Source organism: Gymnoscopelus braueri (assembly GCF_963280865.1).
Source record: "Gymnoscopelus braueri genome assembly, chromosome: 14".
In the NCBI taxonomy this organism is placed as follows: domain Eukaryota; kingdom Metazoa; phylum Chordata; class Actinopteri; order Myctophiformes; family Myctophidae; genus Gymnoscopelus; species Gymnoscopelus braueri.
The window spans coordinates 8,569,941-8,591,833 of NC_137619.1; the positions used below are offsets into that span (position 1 = coordinate 8,569,941).

The following is a 21,893-nucleotide window of genomic DNA, read 5'->3' on the forward strand; positions in this document are numbered from 1 at the left end:
TGCCAAATGTTATCTACTATGGCTATGCAATGATGTGTTGTGTATGCCATGTCATAAATATGTCTCCTGTATTTGAGTTCATTGTTTCACTCATGGTAATATAGGCTAACTAAGGCCCTACACAGTTTAGTTTACGATGCAAATACAAATGCAAATGGCCAATATGGTTTGAGTTTTGGTTAGATGAGCAAATTAGGGCGCTATCAGTAAATAAAGATAGATAAAGCCTAGTAATGAATTGAATGTTCAAACACATAAGTCTGAATAGGAAATGTCTTGTTTTGTTCATTTGTACCCTGGGCTGTTAGTTGACCCACAGCAATTAATGTTAATCCTTCTTACAGATGAATGACTTAGAAGCCTCTGGACACTGGCAATGTCAAATGGGAGCTCTAGCTTTAATTGAGCAGTTGGTTGTATAATAAAGAGGGTTTAAACCATAGAGCTATAATATATTATATATCAACCTGCTTGGACTGCCAAGGTGAAGAGTATCAGGCAAGTTTGTCTGACAAATGAAATGTACACCAAAGTGTCTCTACTTAAAACTTTCTGTCCGTCTTGCTAGATGGCAACTCCAAAGAATAGCAACAAGTGAATGAATGGTGGTGACATATAGAGTAGTGGTGGTAACTGTCTACAAGTGTGTATGTGTGGCTTTCAAAAGTAATCATAATATTACATTATATAAGAGATAGGAGAGTACTTGTGTTTTCCCGGAGAGACACACATTAACAATGCAGACATTGACCCCTTGATTCACATTATGAGGTGATGTAAATCAGTGGTGGAAAGTAACTAAGTACATTTACTCAAGTACTGTACTTAAGTAAAATGTTGAAATACTTTTACTTTACTGGAGTATTTCCAATTTTCTGTACTTCTACTCCACTACATCTCAGAGGCAAATATTGTAGGCTACTTTTTACTCCACTACAATTATTTTGATTATTATCACAAAACATACATTATTTGTTTTCAAAAGATTTGTAAACAGTTTTGAGAACCTGTGAAATGGGACATTCTGCACAATGAGTGTACTTTCTACTTTTGGTACTTTAAGTACATTTTGATACCTATACTTTTGTACTTTTACGCAAGTAAATGTTGAATTCCGGACTTTCCCTTGTAACAGAATACTTCTACATTGTAGAATTGATACTTTAACTCAAGTAAAACATCTCAGTACTTCTTCCACCCGCTGATAGTAGGCCTGGTCTTACTATCAAACACATTACATGTTCTGTTATTTTGGTATCTCGTTGCCTGACTGTCCACACGGTGACGTATGGGGCAGTGCAACCATTTTGGTATTTATTCTAATGAGTACGCCACATTGGCCAATGGCAGCGCTGCTCGGGCGGTCGTCGACCAATCCCTAGGCGACGCTGTGACTCACCAAATAAGGAGAGACAACACCATATAAGGAAACATTGTATCTCTTTATAAGGAGGAAAGTAGTTCCTCGGGAGTGCGGTATCACTCCACTTTTATAACATTGTTTAAATTGTAAAGCCCGTTGTATGTCGCCGCGAGCCGTGATAAGGAGGCCGTTAAGACCTGTAATGAGATTAAAGTGGCAGCTCACGCTTCTGAAAGGACGACGACGGCGACATTTTTGCTGTTGAACCACGCGGACTACATGAGATCACTGTTGCCAGGTTTTGTGAGAGAAATAAGCAACCAGGTCTAGGAAAACAAGCCCAAAAGAAGCAACTTTAGGCCACGTGAGCGCTTGCTATTTGAAAATAGCAGATCTACAAGCTCACAACGCGTCGCGATGCAACGCGTTGTGAGCTTGTAGATCTGCTATTTAAAAAAAATCTAGAAATAAAATGTGGAATATGGCATAAAACATTTTCAGATGGAGGTTATAGAGAAAAATACATATTAATTTGGGGGTCCATGACATGGCAATATTTGAGAACCACTGGCAAAAAAATAATAAAATGATAATAATACAATATAATAAATAAATAAAAATAAAATTATAAAATAATAGTGATCAAATCGGAAGCAAGCCCAAATAAGCCACCAAACTTCAGAAACAAGCCCCCCAAAACTCCGCAACCCCGCAAACAAACCAATAATTACAAGCAACTTCACATAAAAAAAAGAAGCCCCAAAGTCGCTTATAATAATAAGCCAGACCTGGCAACACTGGACAATATGGCGGAGGCGGACGTGACAACGAAAAGGCTGCGCTTCGGCCTTTTTCCTTTTTGAGAAAGTGCTGCGATAGTTTTGGAAGTAGAGGAGGAGGTACCGCCGTGTTAGGGAGCCATGGTGAACTGAAGGGTCTCAGGGGGTCGTAACTAGCAGCACAACTCAAAGTTTCAGCACTTGGGGGCCAGTTTTAATATCCCGAGACACTCGAAAAAACAACAACAACAACAACAACCAACCAAGCAACCAACCAACCGCCGCGGGGTCTTTAGGGTTGTGTTTACATTTCCTGTATTGAGGTTGTGTCTTGCTTTGCGGTTCATTTTAAACGAGACGCACCACCAACCAGCCTCCTAAATCCTCCTTCTCCTTCAGTCTCTCTCTCTCCTCCAGGCTTTTCCTTTTAGGCTGGGGTGTTTAAGAGAGAAACGAAACGCGGTGGTCTTCCCCCGGTAAGAAAAGGATGTTACCGAGCCAGTCCGGATCGGCACCATCATCATCAGGAAACGGCTCGGTTGTTTCAGGCAGGGCTACAACACACGGCGGTTCGGGGGGAGTTGTTGGTGGGATTCGTCCTCTTCTGGTCAGAGCAGGACAGGCTGTGCTGGGGATCGGCGATCAGGGACGACAGAGCAGCGGCATCGGGATGTTGGGGGGCAACAACAACAACGGTCCTGGGGGTTCCAGACCTGGAGGAGGGAGACCACCGGGGGGGACCGGGGGGTTGACGACCCTGCAGCCCGCCGGGCAACAGGGGATCATGGCCGGGTTGAACGCACAGGGAGTAGTGGGCATGCATCACGTCGGAGGAGTCAGGTTCGACGTCCCGGACAGGGAGAGCGCGCCGCTGTGCAGCGGGTCGGAGAACGAGTCGGACTCGCTGGAAGACGATGACCCCATCATGGGGTCACTCGGGGACAGCAGGAGAGGGGTGAAGCGGGAGAGAGGGGAGATGGAGGCGGCGGTGACGGGTCAGGAGGTGGGGGTCCACCCTGGCCCGGGGGGCTACGGCATGGTGCCCGGCGGGGTCGCCGGGGCCAAGCCGGGTAAGAAGACACGTGGGCGCGTGAAGATCAAGATGGAATTTATTGACAACAAGTTGAGGCGATACACGACCTTCAGCAAGAGGAAAACCGGTATAATGAAGAAGGTGAGTTATTATAACCTGACCTGAGACGTTTGATCTGTCACTACACTCAGTTTGAATTATAACAGGGGGTCTTCAACGTTTTTCAGGACCCCTTAGCTGAGAGAGGGATGAAGCAGGGACCCCCCCCACTACATATTGTATAAAAGTGTGTTGCAGATTAAACTTTTCCATAGATTTCATAGATAGTTTCATAGATGTGTTTGACAGCAACCATCATCAGTGTATGTTTTCAGACATTTAACCACTAAACCACTTCGCTCTGTACTTGGTCTGTTCCTTTTTTCCCTCTACACCAAACCTCTTGGCTGAAAAATCTACAAGCCAAGTTGTTGTGAGCTTGTAGATCTGCTATTTTTGGCAAAAATATTCCTCAGAATAGGGATGCTGTGTTAATGTAAAAAAAAAACTCCCCAAAAGATCCATCACACAAAGATTTGGCGGCCCCCCTGTAGTAACTCTGAGGACCCCCTGTTGAAGACCACTGAATTATAACATTCAAGTGCCATCTAAACGTTCATTATACATTTTCACATTGCATTCATTTCTTTCATGCACTTTTTCAGAATCATCTCACTCACTAGGCTGCACAAAACTCACTAGTGGTGGCGTTACAAATACAGTTCTAAAGAGCACACACACACTTTATAATGTTGATTATTAGACGTACAGGTTACAGTAAAGACACTTGAACGAAAACTTTGGATTTATGTGCATGACTGGAATAAATTCTCTTCTGACACTCAGGGGCTGAGTGAGTGTCAGTCATGACTGGGCTTTAAATAGATGAGCAAGTGACAGTCTTTCTGAATTCTGACCATGAAACAAACACACACACACACACACACACACACACAAACACAAACACAAACACACACAGTCACACACACACCCACACATGTGCCCAAATGCATGCACGGCCATGAGTAGGAAGTTCGAGGAACTGTTGGAGCACCTACCACCAGCAGCATCCTTTGCAGTGCACCACACAGAAGGTTCTGTCGCCCCTCACTCTGAACAGGCTGAGGTGTGAGGGGGTTGGGGGGGTCTTGCTTGCAGGCGACAGCCATGTGTTGGTGAACAACAGCCTGGCCTGTTGGTGCCAACAGCTGACTCAACCCCAGGGACATGGATCAGAGGACAGTCAAAGGGCACTCAAACAGAACGGTGGTCTGCGCGTGAATGCAATGCTGCACATTATGGTACCAACGTCTTGTTGCAGCTCTTGCCAGTGTCGTGGAATTCTGGATCAATCAGTAATCGATGAGGCACATAGGAGTCGGGGGAATATTCTAGGTCTAGGTGGTGGTGATTATGCTTTATGTACATGATATCATGGTCAGAAGTACATTAACACTCATGTCAGTGGTACGGTAGTTCATAGTACATAGTTATGCTGTTAGCTGCTTCAAGGACAAACTGAACCATAACAAGATAGGCTGTACCAAAACAATAGCTATTAGGCCTAGTGGAGACATTTAGGCTCTTACAAGCTGTCAAATATCATGTATTAGTAGTAAAATATAAAGGTTAGATATAAGCAGCCATATAACTTCTTCCTCACCAGAGAGGTGAATTGCAGTCAGCCTCGCACTACTGATAAAATGTGTAGGTGGGGCAGGCATGCCAGCAGTATCTACAATGATAAAGCTGATATGAAAGGCCTCTATATGCTCTGCTCCAAAGGAACAAATGCAGGCAATGCTGCTGCCATGCTATTCCAAATCTAAAATCAAAGAAGTGTATCATAATTAAAACTTTATTGTGTAACATGCCAACAAGTCAATTCTGTTAGCTGACAGCTCTCACACTGCAGAGCAACAGCTGAGCTACTTCACTCACTCACTGCAGACATTATGTTATCTTTGCCAATTATTGTTTCACAAAACATTTACATAATGTGCTTTGTTGTAGTGTCAGAATTTTCATTCCCCTCTTTTATTTGACTTGGAAGAAGCCACTGTTTTCCACTTGGCTGTTTTTTTCTTTTTTTGCATCCTAGGCTGTTGTCGTGGAAACTGAGGTGTCTTTATGTAGACACTTGGCTATGAGTGATGTTTGACTCCACTCCCAGGATGCACATTTATAAATTGTTGCACACAGTAAGCTATGTCAGCCACGGGAACGAGACGGAGTGAAAGGATTGATCTCAGCCTGGATCTTTTGTGAGCCATGAGCCAGTTTCATTTTGATGAATGATGAGAAAGCTAATTTAGCCTATGTGTCAAAAACCACACCAACAGCGGGATCCTCTCCCTCAACTGCTCCAGAGTAAATGTTATGTGCATACAAGAAAAAAATAACCTGACCTCAAAACCTGTCAGCATACAGCAAGATCACATCACACGTAAGAGAGAGGGAAAAAATCCTTTCCTTTTACTTATTTGTCTTCACACTTCTGCTATAACCCACTTTGGTTTAGGTTGTGTCGTTACCTTGCCATGATGTAACTCCAAATATTGACAAGATATCTTCAATAGTTGCTCCATTGATTAGAAATTGCTGTTCCAAAATCGTCTCCCCTTTGACTTACAGTACATTCACACAATGCAATGTGAAACGGCTCTCAAAGTCACTCTTTTTGCACATAAAACAAATGCACACAAAGTGGATGCTGCATTTTTTATTAATACAAATGTCAACTTCCTGTTGGTCTGTAGATCCAACCTGGGTCGTCTTCCTAATTCAAATGCCAAAATCAACCGGAAGTTGACATTTTTATAAAGAAAGAAAATGCACAACCAGATTTTACATATTGGCAGAATCTGCTTAGTTTGTATTTGTTTACAGTATGTATGTATGTATGTATGTGCTAAGAGTGACTTTGAGACCTGTTTCAACTGGGCAGTGTAAGTCAATGAGGAGATGATTTTTCTTTTTCTTTTCTTTTTGAAATCAATGGAGCAACTATTGAAGAATTCATCCAGCCAATATTGAGTTAAATTACACAATCCAAACCTCTAAGTGTCTACCAACGCCTTGGGTCAAGGCCAGGGCAACACGGTAGTGCTGGTTGAAAGAATTACTCTTTACCTTATTTGTTTGTCCCACCCTCTTTTCTTTAACTGGGATTATTAGGCTGTCTGACTTTCACTCCCAAACCTCCTTCCTGTCCCTTCTGTTCATAGTTTGGTGACGGTCTGAACAACCGGGGGACCTTTTTATAATAGGAATCACACATCTGGTTGAGCAGACTGTATCAGCAAACATACAGTATAAGAATAAACAAATTATCCACAGGAATTTACCAGCCCTATGAACATATGTAACGTTTAATTGCTCTTGTCCATAGTTTTTAAACTGTGAGTGAATATTTATAATATTCCTTATCCTCTTAATGCATAATTATGACAACAAGCTTATTTTGTGCTGATGATTGACTTGGCAGAGGAACTGTCAACCTCAAGTCAGGTCCCGAATATTTATGAGAATATCAGTCAACCAAGGAGACTTTTTATCTAGCAGGCCAGGCTTACAATTCCACCGTTAAAAACTTGATATTGGCTAAACATCAGGCCCTGGTCTTTAGCCCGTTTAGACCTGGCCATAGCTGAGTGGTTAGTGAGCCCGCCTAGGGAGCCAGAGGCCCTGGTTGCCCCAGGTACGATTCCAGGCCACGCCAGCATATGTGTTGATGAAATGAAATTTGTCCCTGAGCAAGACTCTTAACCCCTAATTGCTCACCCATTGGAAACAAGCCCGCAAGGACTTTCATGAACGTCCTGTTAAAAGACTCTCACAGTGTTAAAAGGAATTATCCTTATCCTTGTTGTTACACCCTTCAATCCGGAAAAGCATGTGTAATTGTAGTTGTTGCTATGTATAGCAACATTATTATAAAAAAATAAAAAATAAATAAAGTTTCAAGTTATTCAGAAAACTTAAGTTAGGATTTAGAATGTGTTTTTAGCCTCAGGTCTAAATGGGTTAGGTTCTCTGGCACAACATGCCTAATCCCACCTGATTCGGATGCCATCAATGCATTGAATGGGACATTATCACGTTTTATCAAACCATTTAATGGGCGAAGTAGGCGACATACTGACCTACCCGCGATTTATCAGACCATTCATTGGGTGTTATCAGGACATACTGACCTGCCGACGGAGATGACTTGTATAAAGTAAAGTTTCGGTTTCGGACCATGACGGAGGCACACAGTCTCAAGCGAACTGGAGCCACGTGAGGCACCACCGAGCAAGCTAAAGCGAGCGAGTTGCCGTGCCGAACGTTGCGATGTTCGCTTGAGCCTACTCAGCGCCGTCCGAGTTATGTACCGATGGGCACAGAATCATAAATCATGTTGTGGGGACTGCTCTGCCTCCGGGTAGGTCAGTATCTCCTGATTACGCACAATGAATGGTCTGATAAATCGTGGGTAGGTCAGTATGTCGCCTACTTCGCCCATTCAATGGTCTGATAAAACGTGGCTATTACCAAAGGAGGAGAGAGGTTAGTGGTGTACAGTTAATTACGGTCTCCTACCAGGTTCCGTTATGAGGCTGTTGGCTCCTTCCACTCTCTATTAAAATGTGTGTGTGTGTGTGTGTGTGTGTGTGTGTGTGTGTGTGTGTGTGTATGTGGAACTGTGACCCACTGGAATGGAAAGCGGTCTTAGAGAAGGAGCTATATGGTGATGACCGGCAGACTTCTATCTTCTTTTTGGTGCTCTACCTTAATATTGTTATAACACACAAAAGGCAACGACATGGTCAGTTTACTGTTCTCCAGCCAAATTGATAACATTGGATTTATAATGGCACATAAATGTTCAAAGTATCAAGGGAGAAAGAGCATGAAAGAGTAGCCTGATCTACCCCTGTGTGGGTACTGTAGCAATATAACTACCTTATAAAATCATTTTGATTTGTAGGAACTAACTCCTGTGTGTGCCAGCGTAATGCTCTCTGGACAACAATGGGCTCATTTATCAGTCAGTTCAGGCTGCGTTCTGTCGTTCGCCAAGGTGATGTTAATGGGATGCCAGGGACGGTGTCTTTACTCGCTCTTTAGAGGCCTCCTCAACATTACTGATGAGTCATTTAAATCAAAAGGCTTTCTCTGGAGTTCACTGCGAGTGCAGCATTGAGGAGGCGTGTGTGTAGTGGGGATGTGCATCTTTGTGTCCTTTCATGCTGCTGTGCATGTGTGTGTTTTTATGTGCTTGTGTCATACAGAGTTGAATCTATATGTGCTCCAAGCGGACGCATGTTGTAGAAATGCACAGAAATCTATCATGGCTTACTGTCACCTTTCTCTCACCTTTTTTCAGAAATGTTTTGACTGACCAAAAACCCCAGTATTTCTTTGACCAGGTAGAATACATAAGAGATGAACATATGACTAGACAAGCCAGTTCAGGTGATCTGGTAACACTTAAAGCAAGAACAAATCTTCTATCTATAGAGCTGTAATAGCTCATTCCCTAAGTGCATAATTCATTCAAACACAAAATTCACCTTTAATAAAAAGTTCAAAGAACACCTGATGCAAACAAGCCTGTACTAATCCCCAGACGCACAACGTTTAATGCGTTATAAGTGATTTTTTTCTATTTTTATTTAGATTATAATGACTGTAAAGTTGATGTAATGAATGTTTCTGTTAAAATGTTTTGTCTGTGTCGGACCCCAGGAAGACTAGCTTTTGTCATGGCAAAAGCTAATGGGGATCCTCCTAATAAACAATTAACAAACGGCAAACAATAAAGACACGGCGGCAGAGGAGATTATGCTGATGGTCTCATGTTCCACAGACCCAGCCACCTCTGGCTGAGAGGAACGATGCCCTCATATCCTCTATCAGGGACCAGTTTAGTCATGACCACTCCCTCTTTTTCCTATCTGACCAAAGACCCCTGCTGCAATCAGTCTCCTGCTATATCACACTCTCTATTCTGGGCGCTTTATCTGGTGTTATTTTAGGTGCGTTTATGCTATACGTCAAGAGTTCACTACTTTGGTATTTTTAGAATCTTGTCTTTTCTCGGCCTGTTGAGCGTAGTCAGTTTTTATTTATATATTTTTCCCTGCGTGTGGTTTGTGGTTTTCTTAAATTTTTATCCCATGATTTTGTAACCCATCTTTTCACCCAGTGCCAATGCCTAAGCTGTAATCCTGGGCGCTACTCTCCCTCTGCCAGCCTGGGGAGGGCCTCATTGTCTCCTTCAAATGCGCATGTATCTGTTTGAATCATGGCCTTATAACAAACGTTTGGTCTTCTATCCTCTCTCTTTGTCCCTGCTAGGCCTATGAGCTCTCCACGCTGACGGGGACCCAGGTCCTCCTACTGGTGGCCAGTGAAACGGGACACGTCTACACCTTTGCCACCCGCAAGCTCCAGCCCATGATCACCAGCGAGACGGGCAAAGCCCTGATCCAAACGTGCCTCAACTCCCCGGACTCGCCGCCCCGCAACGATCCGTCCACGGACCAGCGCATGAGCGCCACGGGATTCGAGGAGACGGACCTGACCTACCAGGTGTCTGAGTCGGAGAGCATGGGGGACTCTAAGGTGAGAGAGCCGCCTGAGTGTTGTCTTATCCAACGCTGGAAAGCTTACTGAGATCAGTAAGGGGAAGCAGTAATCTCCTATTTCAAGGGTCTTCAACGTTGTTCAGCCCAAGGACCCCCTAGCTGAAAGAGAGATGAAGCAGGGACCCCCACTACACTGCATAAAATTTAATTTTCGAAGATTTCATAGACCAACACCAAACCTCTTTGCCGAAAATAGCCGATCTACAAGTTCTCAACGCTGCGAGGCGTTGAGAGCTTGTAGATCTGCTATTTTTGGTTTAAGTTCTCTTCAGAATAGGAATAATATGGAAGTGGTTAACTAATAATCCAATCACACAAAGATTTGGCGACCCCCCTGTAGTAACTCTGAGGACTCCCTAGGGGTCCCGGACCCCCTTGTTAAAGAACCCTGTCCTATTTAGAATGTGATTATTTATAAGTTGCAAAAATATCATATCCTATATCCAAAAAGAAAATGCTTTTTTAGCTTCTTCTAAGGAACCACTGTGAGAGTCTGAATCGCCACAATGATTTTCCTCCTGTGTTTACTTTTTCTGACTACCCTCTCCCTGTACGTTCAGGATTAATGGTACTTTTTCATGTCAAGAGGCTTTTCGTTGCGTGAACGGTTGACTGCCTCGTTCCAAAGAAAAATGGTGATTGCAGACTTGTGCCTTTAACAATACTTCAAAAAGATAAAACACCATAGAGAGCCACAAAAAGATAAAACACCATAGAAAGCCACAAATGGATATGGTGGCAAGTCCTTCCAGAATAGGCCAAGGAAAGAACAAATGAATCAAGTCGGCATCCAGCAGTGGAAATACCTTTTTACACTGTAACACACAAAGTTTGGCTTTTGTACTTTTACGTTCAGTGAAACCTCTGGTTTTGCCGTTTGTGGTTGGGTTTGATCGTGTAGTAAATCATTTTTAATTGAGCCAAACGTCTGAGTATTCCTTCAGAGGGCCGTAGAGCGAGGAAGTGTGGAGCCAGGTAACCACATTATCCTCGTCTCCAGGACGGATGAGAACTTCTCTTCACTTTACCTCCCTGACCTCTGGCCTAGAAAAGCTGTCCTGACCTTCTCTTCCATGAAAATATAAATCAGCGGCCGGTCTGGCTCGTATTAGGATGGAAAACACATCCAGCCTGCTGTATTCAATTCTCTGTTTACTTTTGATTGTAGGATTGAGCTGTCTTCTGTTAAGGATTACGTTCAAACATTTGAGTTTCATTGTGCTTAACATCTTTTGGAAAATATTTGACTGCCAACTCTGTTAGTTCTGTATCATGTCAGTAAACGGTAATATAATAAGAAATGTGTTGGAACTTAAATTCACTTTACATGCCTAATTATTTGGGAAATACAGTTTTTTAAGTTGATATCTTATGACAAAAATTGGATAATTTCATTGGTTTGGTAGTAAGATTATTAAAAAGATATATAATAATGAATTAATATAATATCAATATCTTTGGTCATTTTGTGGTAGTTGCTCATCTTACGGTGATCTGAATGTGACCGTTTCGGTTTCTAAAGCTCGAGTGAAAGTAACTTTTGTTTTTCCAGAGGTTCTTTATTAGAGCGTTTGGATCCGTCATCAGCAGACACACTTCATTATCCTAAAACGCTGCACCTTCATGTAATCACGTGCTGGAAGCCTGAGGTTCCCTCCACTGTTTACATGGCCTTAAAGTACGCCCCTTTGAAGACGCACACTTTGGGAGGCCTATTTGCTTCACGCACTGTTTGTACAAGTCGGTTGCTTAACACGTACCATACACTGTCAGGGATGACGATCAACCATTGCATGTTAACCCGTTCAATCCGGGACAACGCATCCCGTGTGTCATTTTTAGATTTTCTAGCTATAAACATTATTTTATACTTTGGCTATTCAGAAATAGCAGATATACAAGCTCATAGCGCGGCACCGAGTGCCGCGCTATGAGCTTGTAGATCTGCTATTTTTGAAAAATCGTCAAAATGTGTGCAAATCTTTGAATATATATATATTTTTAAAGCGAACATTTGTAACTCAAATCGTTGCTTCTGGGGAGGTCCCTGGAACAAAATATTTTTTACAAATGTTCGCTTTCAAAAAATATATATATTCAAAGATTTGCACACATTTTCACGATTTTCCAAATGAGCTTGTAATATCTGCTATTTTTGAATAGCCCAAAGACATCTTAAATGACACGGATGCGTTCCCGGACTGAATGGGTTAAGGCGTTCTCATGCCCAACTCCACTCATTGATAAAAATTAGATTCTGCATCTATGGCCATATATGGTATGGTTTCCCTGCCTGCACTCTTGGCTGAGGCCCCTCACATTCCTTACAAGCTGCAGCTGTCTTTGGAGTCCTGTGATTGTTTTTTCTTTTTTTTTTCTCATTTGGTGATATGGAGGAGGGGGGGGAGGTATAGATGTACACATAGAGGGGGAGGAGGAGAAGAGCGATACATTAAACAGGACAGTTGGAATGGAAACTTCTTTTTTTTTTACTGATCCTAAAGGTCCCTGGTTTGGTTGGAGGACCTTGTGTTTGACTTTCCTTTTTTTTTGTTGCATGTGTTCGTGTGGGAGATCAGCTTTGGGTCCCGAGAGCCAATCCCTACAGAAGGAAACACTCAAAATTGTCACCATGTTGATCTATGTCAGGATCAGCGCTGTTATGGTTAGCGTGGGTTCGGGTCGGTCCTCAAGACGAACTCTGTGAGTTCTTTGCGGATCCTTTTCTTTTGCCGCAGGTCCCGTGTTTTGGCTGCCGTTACTGTACGCCTCTCTCTCCGTACTGTCTGAACACTATTCATCTGCCAAACAGTATGTCACGCATACGGTCCAAGCTAGTCTAAACATTTCATGTCTGTCCTGGGCCGGGGGGCTTGTGGAAGTGTTGGGAGGAGATCAGGAGAAGCAGAGGGAGATGCTTTAGGTAGAGCCCAGACAATATATGTCAGGTCTGGCCGATATATTGGTCATTATTTGACGTCTTCTTTGATGACATCTGTATTATTGGCATACAGCCATTGTGTTTGTGTGATGCTTTTTAACCACTTTGAACCTTTCCGTCCATCTATTTTGGCCATGTCATGTCTTTCTTGGTGAAAATGTTCAAAAACGGCAGATCTACAAGCTCGGCTATTTTTGAAAATGTCAGAAACTTTAATCACGTGTACGTTTTTCAAACTAGAGGTTCGGGCCGAGTAGGGTTAGGGTTAAGCGGCCCTCACACCTACATTGCACCGCCGATCCCATCTATATGTCTGAGTCATAGTGACAGGGGCCTTGTCAGAGTACCCCCCCACACACACTTAGAAAAGCGCTATATATCAATATCAATGCGTGTGCCGAGTTTGAAGTCGGTCGGTCCCATATATGTGCATTACCATATATGGGCATAGCAGTCGGATCTGTGGCTCTGGACAACCAGACCTCCATAGATGCCTATATATGGGCGTATCGGGTTTGTTTATGGTTCTGTCTGAGACTCTGAGTCTTAATGACGGGGTGTTCGGGCTGGCCGGCCCTCCCATTAGCCGATTTTAATATAGGATGGGATTGATTAGAAAGTGTTGCACTTCTTGACAAAATATCAGTCAAAATCTGTAATCGCTCCAGAATTGAGATTGGCATGATCAGACTCCTAATTCTGACATTGACTGGGCTCTAATGCTGTGGTGAGGTGAGGCAGATACGGTCAGGCTTCTCAGGCTACACTATGTCCTTCTTGGCATTTTATATTGGCATTTCTTTGGAAGTTTATATCGCCAAATCAAGCTGTCTATTGCGTTGGTTATCAGTGTGTGTGTGTGTGTGTGTGTGTGTGTGTGTGTGTGTGTGTGTGTGTGTGTGTGTGTGTGTGTGTGTGTGTGTGTGTGTGTGTGTGTGTGTGTGTGTGTGTGTGTGTGTGTGTGTGTGTGTGTGTGTGTGTGTGTGTGTGTGTGTGTGTGTGTGTGTGTGTGTGTGTGTGTGGGGGGGGGGCGAGATGTTTATTCAAAGATGATCGTTAACTAGGCTTCCAGTTGCTAGAGTTACAACTGCAAGGCAATAGCAGCAGCCCTGCAACCGTGTTTGCGTAGAGAAAGCTTAGCAATGAATGACGCAGCTTTTCCTGGCTATCTCCTCTCCCCCTCTATCTAGCTCTCTCTCCCTCTCTCTCTCTCGTCTCTCCCTGCTGGTTTGGCTGTCAGGGCTGTTGCAGTTGTAATTATGGTTGAGGTTCATTTGTCCCCGCTGCTTGTTAGCGCGGATCACATTTCCTCGCCACTGCAAACGCCGGAGAACCCCACTGACCATGCCGCCGCCGTACTGAGGCTGCCACGCTGACCACCCGCCCACATGTTTGTTTTCCCTCCTTTTTGCTGCCAGTTTGGCAGCTCCTAGCATGATAAGGTGACATCATTGTTCAGAATAATGTACGTATGCCTCTTAGTTCTGGTTCACTCCCCAGAGGAATGAAGCTGATTGGTGAGTCTGAAAGGTGTCACTTAATATGGCATTTGAATAGTGTTGTTTTTATTTATGGGGATTTTAGGTATTCTGCACCGGTGCACCCCCAGACTGGAATACATCGCAGACTGTTTTAAAACTCTATTATCTGATTTCTTATTGCTTATTTTGAAAGACATGGAGACAGACATCTGTTGGGGGGGTGTTTAAACGGATGCTTGGCTTGCACTGTACTTTGGGATGCTGTACAGTATTGTAATATTGACATTTTTCATTGTCTGTTTACGACTTGTTTTTATTTTTTGTGCTGCTGCCTGTCTCGGTCAGGACTTAATCTCAATGGTACCTATCCTTGTTAAATAAAGGTAAACATGTTTTTCACAAGGTGTATTTTAAACACAGAAGGCCCTTTACTGTGAGCTGAAGTGCCAAGTGAGCATCATCGATAATGAAAAGTTAATTTCCTCAGACATGCGTGTACCCTTATCACCAGGTTGCTCCTAAATAGATTCTGGCGAGCGAGAGACAAGAGGAGGAGACAGGGAGAGAGAGACACACATATGGAGGGGGGGCAGAAGAGATTGAGTGACACGTTTAGTGAGAGGAGGGAGAGAGTTGTGTGGGGGGTGGGTGGGTGGGGGGGGGGGGGGTAATGTGTCACCGTGATAGAGGGGGAGGGAGGCAACGTTATGTCACCCCCTACCACCCCCCACCCCTATCCTTATTTTACAGCGAGCAACTGGACAGGTCAGACGCCATTGGCTGCGACTCCTCCACTTGGGCTGCCTTGCCTTTTTTAGCAGTCCCAAATGGAGCTGCGAATTCCATGCTGCTGGCAGGGTGACAGACTGGGAGATGGGAGCCAGCAAATGGGAGATTAGCCGACGGGGGCAACCACCAGTAGGCTGCACAATTGGGTGCTCCAACCAGCACCGGTACGCGCCTGCCAGTTGTCACCTTCATGTTGGATGGCCGTAATCCCTCATGAATCATGTATGACTTGTCTCTCTCTCTCTCTCTCTCTCTGTTGAATCATTCTGCTGTTGTAGCCGTTACTGAACAGAAGGATAATAAGTCTTTTAGTCTTGTCAAGGTCTCTTGAAGATTCAAGATTCTTTATTGCCATGTGTAACAAGGACACAAACTCACTCTAGCAGTACTACTGTTAAAAAGTGACTCAGTAAAAGTTATCTGACACTGTAAGAGTTAAAGTACTATGGTGGGTGGTGCAAAAAAGAAAAAACCTCATTATAAACCTTTCATACTCAAGTTTTTTCCCCAGTTGGAAATCAGTTGTTTTCGGTATAGTGTATAAATCCGCCATTTGTCCTTCATAATAGGATTCTTAAAGTTCTCTGTGAATATGAGGTCAAACTTGATGAGTACCATGAAGCTGCTCTGTTGTGATACAGATTAAATGGTTAAATAATTGTATTATACATAAGCAGACTGATCCATGAAGCTGGAGGACTGTTCAAACCCACATCCTATATGGAAGGAATACATTCACGTGTCCGTTAAATGTCTCATTTAACGGACACGTTAAATGAGACATTCGTCTGATTCTCTGATTCTCAGACGAATGCCTGTAGCTGCGGTGTCGCGGTGCGGAGCGGCACTCGCTTGACACAGCAGTTATGATCGCCACTCTGTGGATTCGTCTACACTAAGCGGCCGTGACCTTGTCTTGACTGGTTGGTTGGTTGGTTGAATGGAAGGTGAGGTAGAGCTGGAGATTGTAATGTAAGAAAAGCTCAACTTTTCTAAGCAGAATTCATGGTATAAATCAAAAGGATGGAATCTTAGTTTACTTTCATGATAAATAAAACCGTTTTTATACTATTCTGAAAATGTGATTGTTTCGAATCTCAAGACCATAGCTCACATTTTGCCCACCTTTTTTATCCATGTTTCCTAGGGCATGGTTGGCATCACTTCCTGTCGATTTGATCCCTGATACCTGATCAAATCGACAGGAAGGGATGCCCACCGTGCCCTATATGAAACTTGTGGATAGCACGTGTTGGGAGGCACAGGGCCCTATTTTTGCCGGTGCCTTACCCATTACCCCTAAACTTCTTTGCCATTTTTTACTATTTTTAAAAACATTTTCAAATAGTTCAACTAGCCGATCTACATCGACACGTCGTGAACTTGTAGATTGGCTATTTGAACTATTAGAAAATATTTTTTTAAATGGTAAAAGATGGGAAAGAAGTTTAGGGATAATGGGTAAGGCACCGGCGAAAATAGGGCCCACACACACAGTCTATAAGCGCCTACACAGCAATGTCCCGAGTGTTAATTTACCCACATGCATCCATTGTTTGTGTTAATTCCAGAGTTCCATTAACACTTTGTAGTAGTGAGTGACATAAGAAAGAAACAGTAGGGAGTAGTAGGGACACAGTGCTACTGCTGCTACGTCATAATAAAAGAGCAGCTCTGTCGCAACAAACCCACGCAGGAAGTCCTTTTTTTAAAAGCAGAGTTTGTGAAGGAATGCTTCGACCCTCTCGGACCGACTGTGTTTACTATGATCTGGCTTCTCTTTTGACTAAAAGCCAGCGCTGTTTATAGAGCGTCCATTTGAACAGGGCAGACAGACAGGAAGACGGGCAAACAAAGCAGTAGGTCAGTGGCAGATTGATATGTGGGTCACAGAGATAGTGAGAACTTCACCGGGCCCACTGTCATAGACTGTGCCAACTCAAAGCCTGTGGAATCGAACGACCTACTTTTTTAGTGGGAACACCTTCTAGTTCAGCTCCTATACCCCGCTCTACTAAAACCCTGTTTGTTTCTGTGTACTTTAGTGTGTAGTAGCTGTCAGTCTGAGTGGATGCAGTCAGTGACAGCAGCTGTCAGGTGTGTATTTAGTGTTTATCAGTGGTGTAAAGTAACTGAAGTACATTAACTCAAGTACTGTCCTTAAGTACACTTTTGAGGAATTTTTCCAATTTCCTGTACTTTTACTTCTACTCCACTACATCTCAGAGGCAAATATTGTACTTTTACTACAATTATTTGTAAACTTTAGTTACTAGTTACTTTGCAGATATAAATTATTACATTATAAAACATACATTAACCACTTTAGCCCTATTTTATACCCAGGCTATTTGAAAATAGCCGATCTTCTATTTTCAAACATTTTAGTACTTTTACTTTTGGTACTTTTAAGTACATGTTGATACCAATACTTTTGCATTTTTACTCAAGTAAATTTTTAATTTTGGAAATGTTAATTCTGTAGTTTTTTGAAGGGACATTGAGTGACACAGATTTTTTTAAACTTTACCACAGTCAGGCGATGGGGGGGGGGGGGGGGTGTCTTTAACACCCAGTCTGCTGTCGTTTCAGCTGGCGTCACGTGAAAGGGTTAAATCCCCTTCAGAGAGAGGTGCTCAGGTTTCCCTCCAGCTGTCTGCACCCTCAGCTGTTTGTACTCTCCTCTCGCCCTTATCCTTTCCCCTGTCGCATGTCCCCTAGTGTCCCCCCCCCCCCCATGACCACCCCACACAGCCTCGTCCCGCAAACCGCTCGCCCCCCATCTGTCCCCCGTGGTCAATTGCAAAACATGGCACAACACGACACAGTACTGTAGTGATCCTAGCTAGCACTGATATGTCCTGATTTTAACCCCTTGGTTCTCAAAGTGGGGTCCAGGCCTTGAGGGAGTTCCAGGGTGTCCCCAGCTAAATGATAGATAGCTAGGAACCAAATTGACCCTTACGGGTCTGTAATACAGAGTGTATAAATGGAACCAAATTATTTGGTTCCATTTGTACACTCTCTGAGTTAAATTGACATTGATTTTACAATATAAATTGGGGTCCCAGAGATGGGGATGTCATTAAATGGGGGTCCGTAGCCTAATGCATGTCAAACTGGGGGTCCTTGAAATTAAAATGGTTGAAAATCACTGCTAGAGCCGTAAAAATCTTCTCTTATGCGGGTCCTTGGCATATCTTTTCAAATGGGGGTCCGCGGGCTACTAATTGTCAATTTGGGGGTCTTTGACATGAAAAGGTTTGAGAACCACTGTTTTAACCACTTTCAATCTGGCATCCCTATTTTGGGGCTATTTTTGCAGAATGTTAGCCTATTATGACATCATGCCCAGAACAGGGACACTAGGGTTCATGTGGTTCAGTGGTTAATCTCACCCAGCGTTAGAGACACTGATGTGTCGGCCCTCGTTTACATTTTTATCACATTGTCCTCAGGTGCTCTTTCACACTCACAAACAAACAAATGGTTAATGGGTTTAAATCAGAGACGTTGACCTTATGGTGTAACATCCCATCATGATCGTATACATGTATGTACCAACAATATGGAGTTTGGAACTATTTCCAGATTAGTCTTAATTGTAAAATTCATTGAACAATGCTTGAACCCATATCAAAATTGAACTTATAACATAGGGGAGACTGAACAGAGTACCTGTTGGCAGAGGATTTTGCGTGATTTGTAATCACCGTCACTGTGTCAGAACTTGCCCGATGGCTATGGCGGCTGTCTTATAGGGAGAACAAAATGTAATCATGTGGATTCTTTGCTTCCACATGGGAACAGCATGGCTCCCATGTGTGGTTCTCCCACTCTTCTGTCCAGTCATCTATGACAAATCTATGACCTATGACTCCAAAGCTGGCCAAGGTTTTAGCCCGCTAAGAGCCCCCATTGACTTCAATTATAAAATTAAAATCACAATAAATAAAAAATAGTAGGTGCCCTCACAAAAAAACATGCAGTAATCCTGGTCTCTATACTGCCTCCCCCTGGTCAGCCGAGGCGCCTAATGGAGGGGAAAGGAACTGGTGGGAATAACGTGTTCCTTCCACGCGCTACGTCCTACCGGGGAAACACCCCCCTGTCAGGTGATAAGAAGCGGCTTGCTAGCTCCTCATGCATTGAAGGAGGCATGAGCTCAGTTCTGGGGTCTCCCCAGGCTGGCAGAGAGAGAGTAGCGCCCCGGATTATATAGGCAATTGGCACTGGGTTAAAAAAACAAAAAACACACAGAGGCTGAGACAGACACACAAACAGACCCTAATAGATCGCTGGACTCCTGCTGAGCCACGTAAGGTGTAACTTTCTGTCACCATTCCGTATCGCTCTTTACGTAAAGAGAAAAATGTGACAGCATTCAGCCTGTCCTTGCCCCAACCTCCTGCAGCAGTCACAGTCACACTGCTGTTTAACTAGGAGAGGGGAAGAACCTTGGACTTGAATTCCCCTTCAGCTGAGCTGAACAGAAGGCAGGCACTGACTGCCTGCTGCTCAATACTGTTACAGCTAGTCAGCCACAGCATGCTGTTGTACAGGAGCTTCTCCTCTCTTCTGCTCCGATTAGGACACAATCCAGTTGATTCTCTAGTATTATTACTATTACTATAGGCTACGTCTTTGTCAGTTCAACATCAGGAGGTGTGTGTTGGTGAATGCACTGTGACTTAAAGGAGTAGTTCACCCAAAACGAATTCTATCAATTGCACACCCCATGAAACATTGAATTCATTTTTGTCGCATTCCTAAGCCAATAATTTGATGACTGCCGGTCTCTCCGGTAGGAGACACAAAGAGTCTCTTTTGAGTCTCCTACCGGATACATTAGCATCTTTCTGCCGGTAATCAAATTATTGGCTTAGGAATGCGACAAAAACACAAAAATCTATTTTTTTTGGGGTGAACTACTCCTTTAGTCATTATAATTTTTTCATTCCTAATATGCAATTTTCAATCCCATCAATTAAAAGCATAACATTTGATAGGACTTTATTTCTAATAACCATGTGCGATTGGACGGTCCTTATCAGAGCAGACCATGTTGGATCCTCCACCTCTCACCCAGTCCCATGTAATCAGTCACATATAAAAACCAATAGTGGCGCTCCACTCCACTGCCTTGGTGAGCGAGGCTCACTATTCTACCCTATGTTAAGGCTGGGATTTTACGGGTGTGTGTGTGTGTGGGGGTGGGTGGTGCTGTGGGGGGTGTTGGAAGCCTTTTTCCATTGTATTGTACTGATCGCATCCCTGATTACCTACCAAAGCGGTGGTAGCAATATTCTGCCATCACTGATTTATTCTCTTTGCATTCAATATACTCCAAGGATACACAGCCTTGGAATATATTGAATGCAAAGAGAATACATTCTGCGTCTTTTTCTGATCTTTAGTGTCACGTGAAATGTCTATATGAGGCTGTATGTGTAGGAAGTTGGGAACAGGCAGCTGTGGGGGCTGTATGTGTGTATTCCAGTCCTTGTCTAACGCCTATTTGCCTCTGCTCACACAGCCCACTCACCAGCAGAACACACTGTGTTCTTATCCTTCACTTAGTGCTCACTCTGATGTATGGCTTTTTTTTTTAAATCACTTTTAATATTGAATTTTATGTTGACTAATAAATAGTAATAATGCGGGTGGAGTTGTATGCATTATTATCTCTAACTAGTGCAGCACCCGTTATCAGAGTACTTGGAGGCTAGTCAGTCTATGACGTCACTCATCTGTGAAGTCAGTACTATGACGTCGCATGAGACGGACAGATACACAGCCAGATTCCTGGAATATATACCCACAGAGATTCCTGGAATCTTTGTGCAGCATTGCTTGCCTGACGCTCTTGCTCACATCTTGCAGCGTCTCCTCCGCCCTCACGTTAGCCGTGCATTCAGCCTCCCTTGTCTGACGCTCCATCCACCTGCATCATTCTGACCCACGCTAGGTGTGCATCTCGTGCTTTGGTCTGACTCAGCTGCACGTGCACAGCGTTTTGCGTCGTGCATGGGCCCCCGCTTGGCACACGGCTATCTTTAGACCTGTTTGCATCAGCAATTATCAGCAATACCAGATTTCGGGCATCTTGTATTTGGGCTCGAACAAACAGACGCCTGCCTCTGATGCGAACGTTAACAATAACTTCAATAATGCACAACTACTGATCCGGTAATATACACGCCAAGTTTGAAGTCGATTGGTTAAAAGGTTCTTGAGATACGAAAAGGACAGACACACACACACACACACACACACACACACACACACACACACACACACACACACACACACACACACACACACACACACCCACAGATACAGATTTGCGACATCATTTACAGATAGAAACGCAATTTTTGCTACTGTATTTGAAAAAAGAAATTTAATGTGTATTTTATTCAAATCAATTATCTTTTATAATCGATTAGTTTGATTAACTGTTGTGACCCTAAATGTGATGGTTACACAATGTCAGCTTATATCTCTCACATAGCCACTGGCATGCAACCCGCATTTGACACCTATAGGGCTTGAACCATGTAGCCTACCTTCTGCTAAACACGGTACCATGTGAGCAGAAAAGGTGTTGGTAGGGCCTGTAACGGGGCGTATCGGGTTTGTTTGTGGTCATGTCTGAGTCATAGTGACGGGCCACGCTATGCCTATATATGGGAGTATCGGGTTTGTTTATGGTTCTGTCTGAGTCGTAGTGACGGGCCGCGGTGGTCTGTCTGCCGGCCAGCCCTCCCATTAGCTAATTTGAATGGATAGGGCTAGAGAGAAGAGACAGCAAAGACAAGCCACACCGGTCC

General features: G+C 43.6%; 1 protein-coding gene across 4 annotated transcripts in view; it reads left to right on the top strand.

Moving 5' to 3' along the window:
• The first annotated feature begins 2,229 nt into the window (after positions 1–2,229).
• srfa (serum response factor a) overlaps positions 2,230–21,893 on the top strand; it is a 41,137-nt gene continuing 21,473 nt past the window's right edge. For all 4 annotated transcript variants that reach the window (XM_080450228.1, XM_080450225.1, XM_080450227.1 and 1 more), the window contains exons 1-2: positions 2,230–3,316; positions 9,560–9,826. In XM_080450228.1, the coding sequence (XP_080306354.1) occupies positions 2,630–3,316; positions 9,560–9,826 (954 nt within the window). In that variant the 5' untranslated portion in view covers positions 2,230–2,629. The remainder of the gene's footprint in view (positions 3,317–9,559; positions 9,827–21,893) is intronic.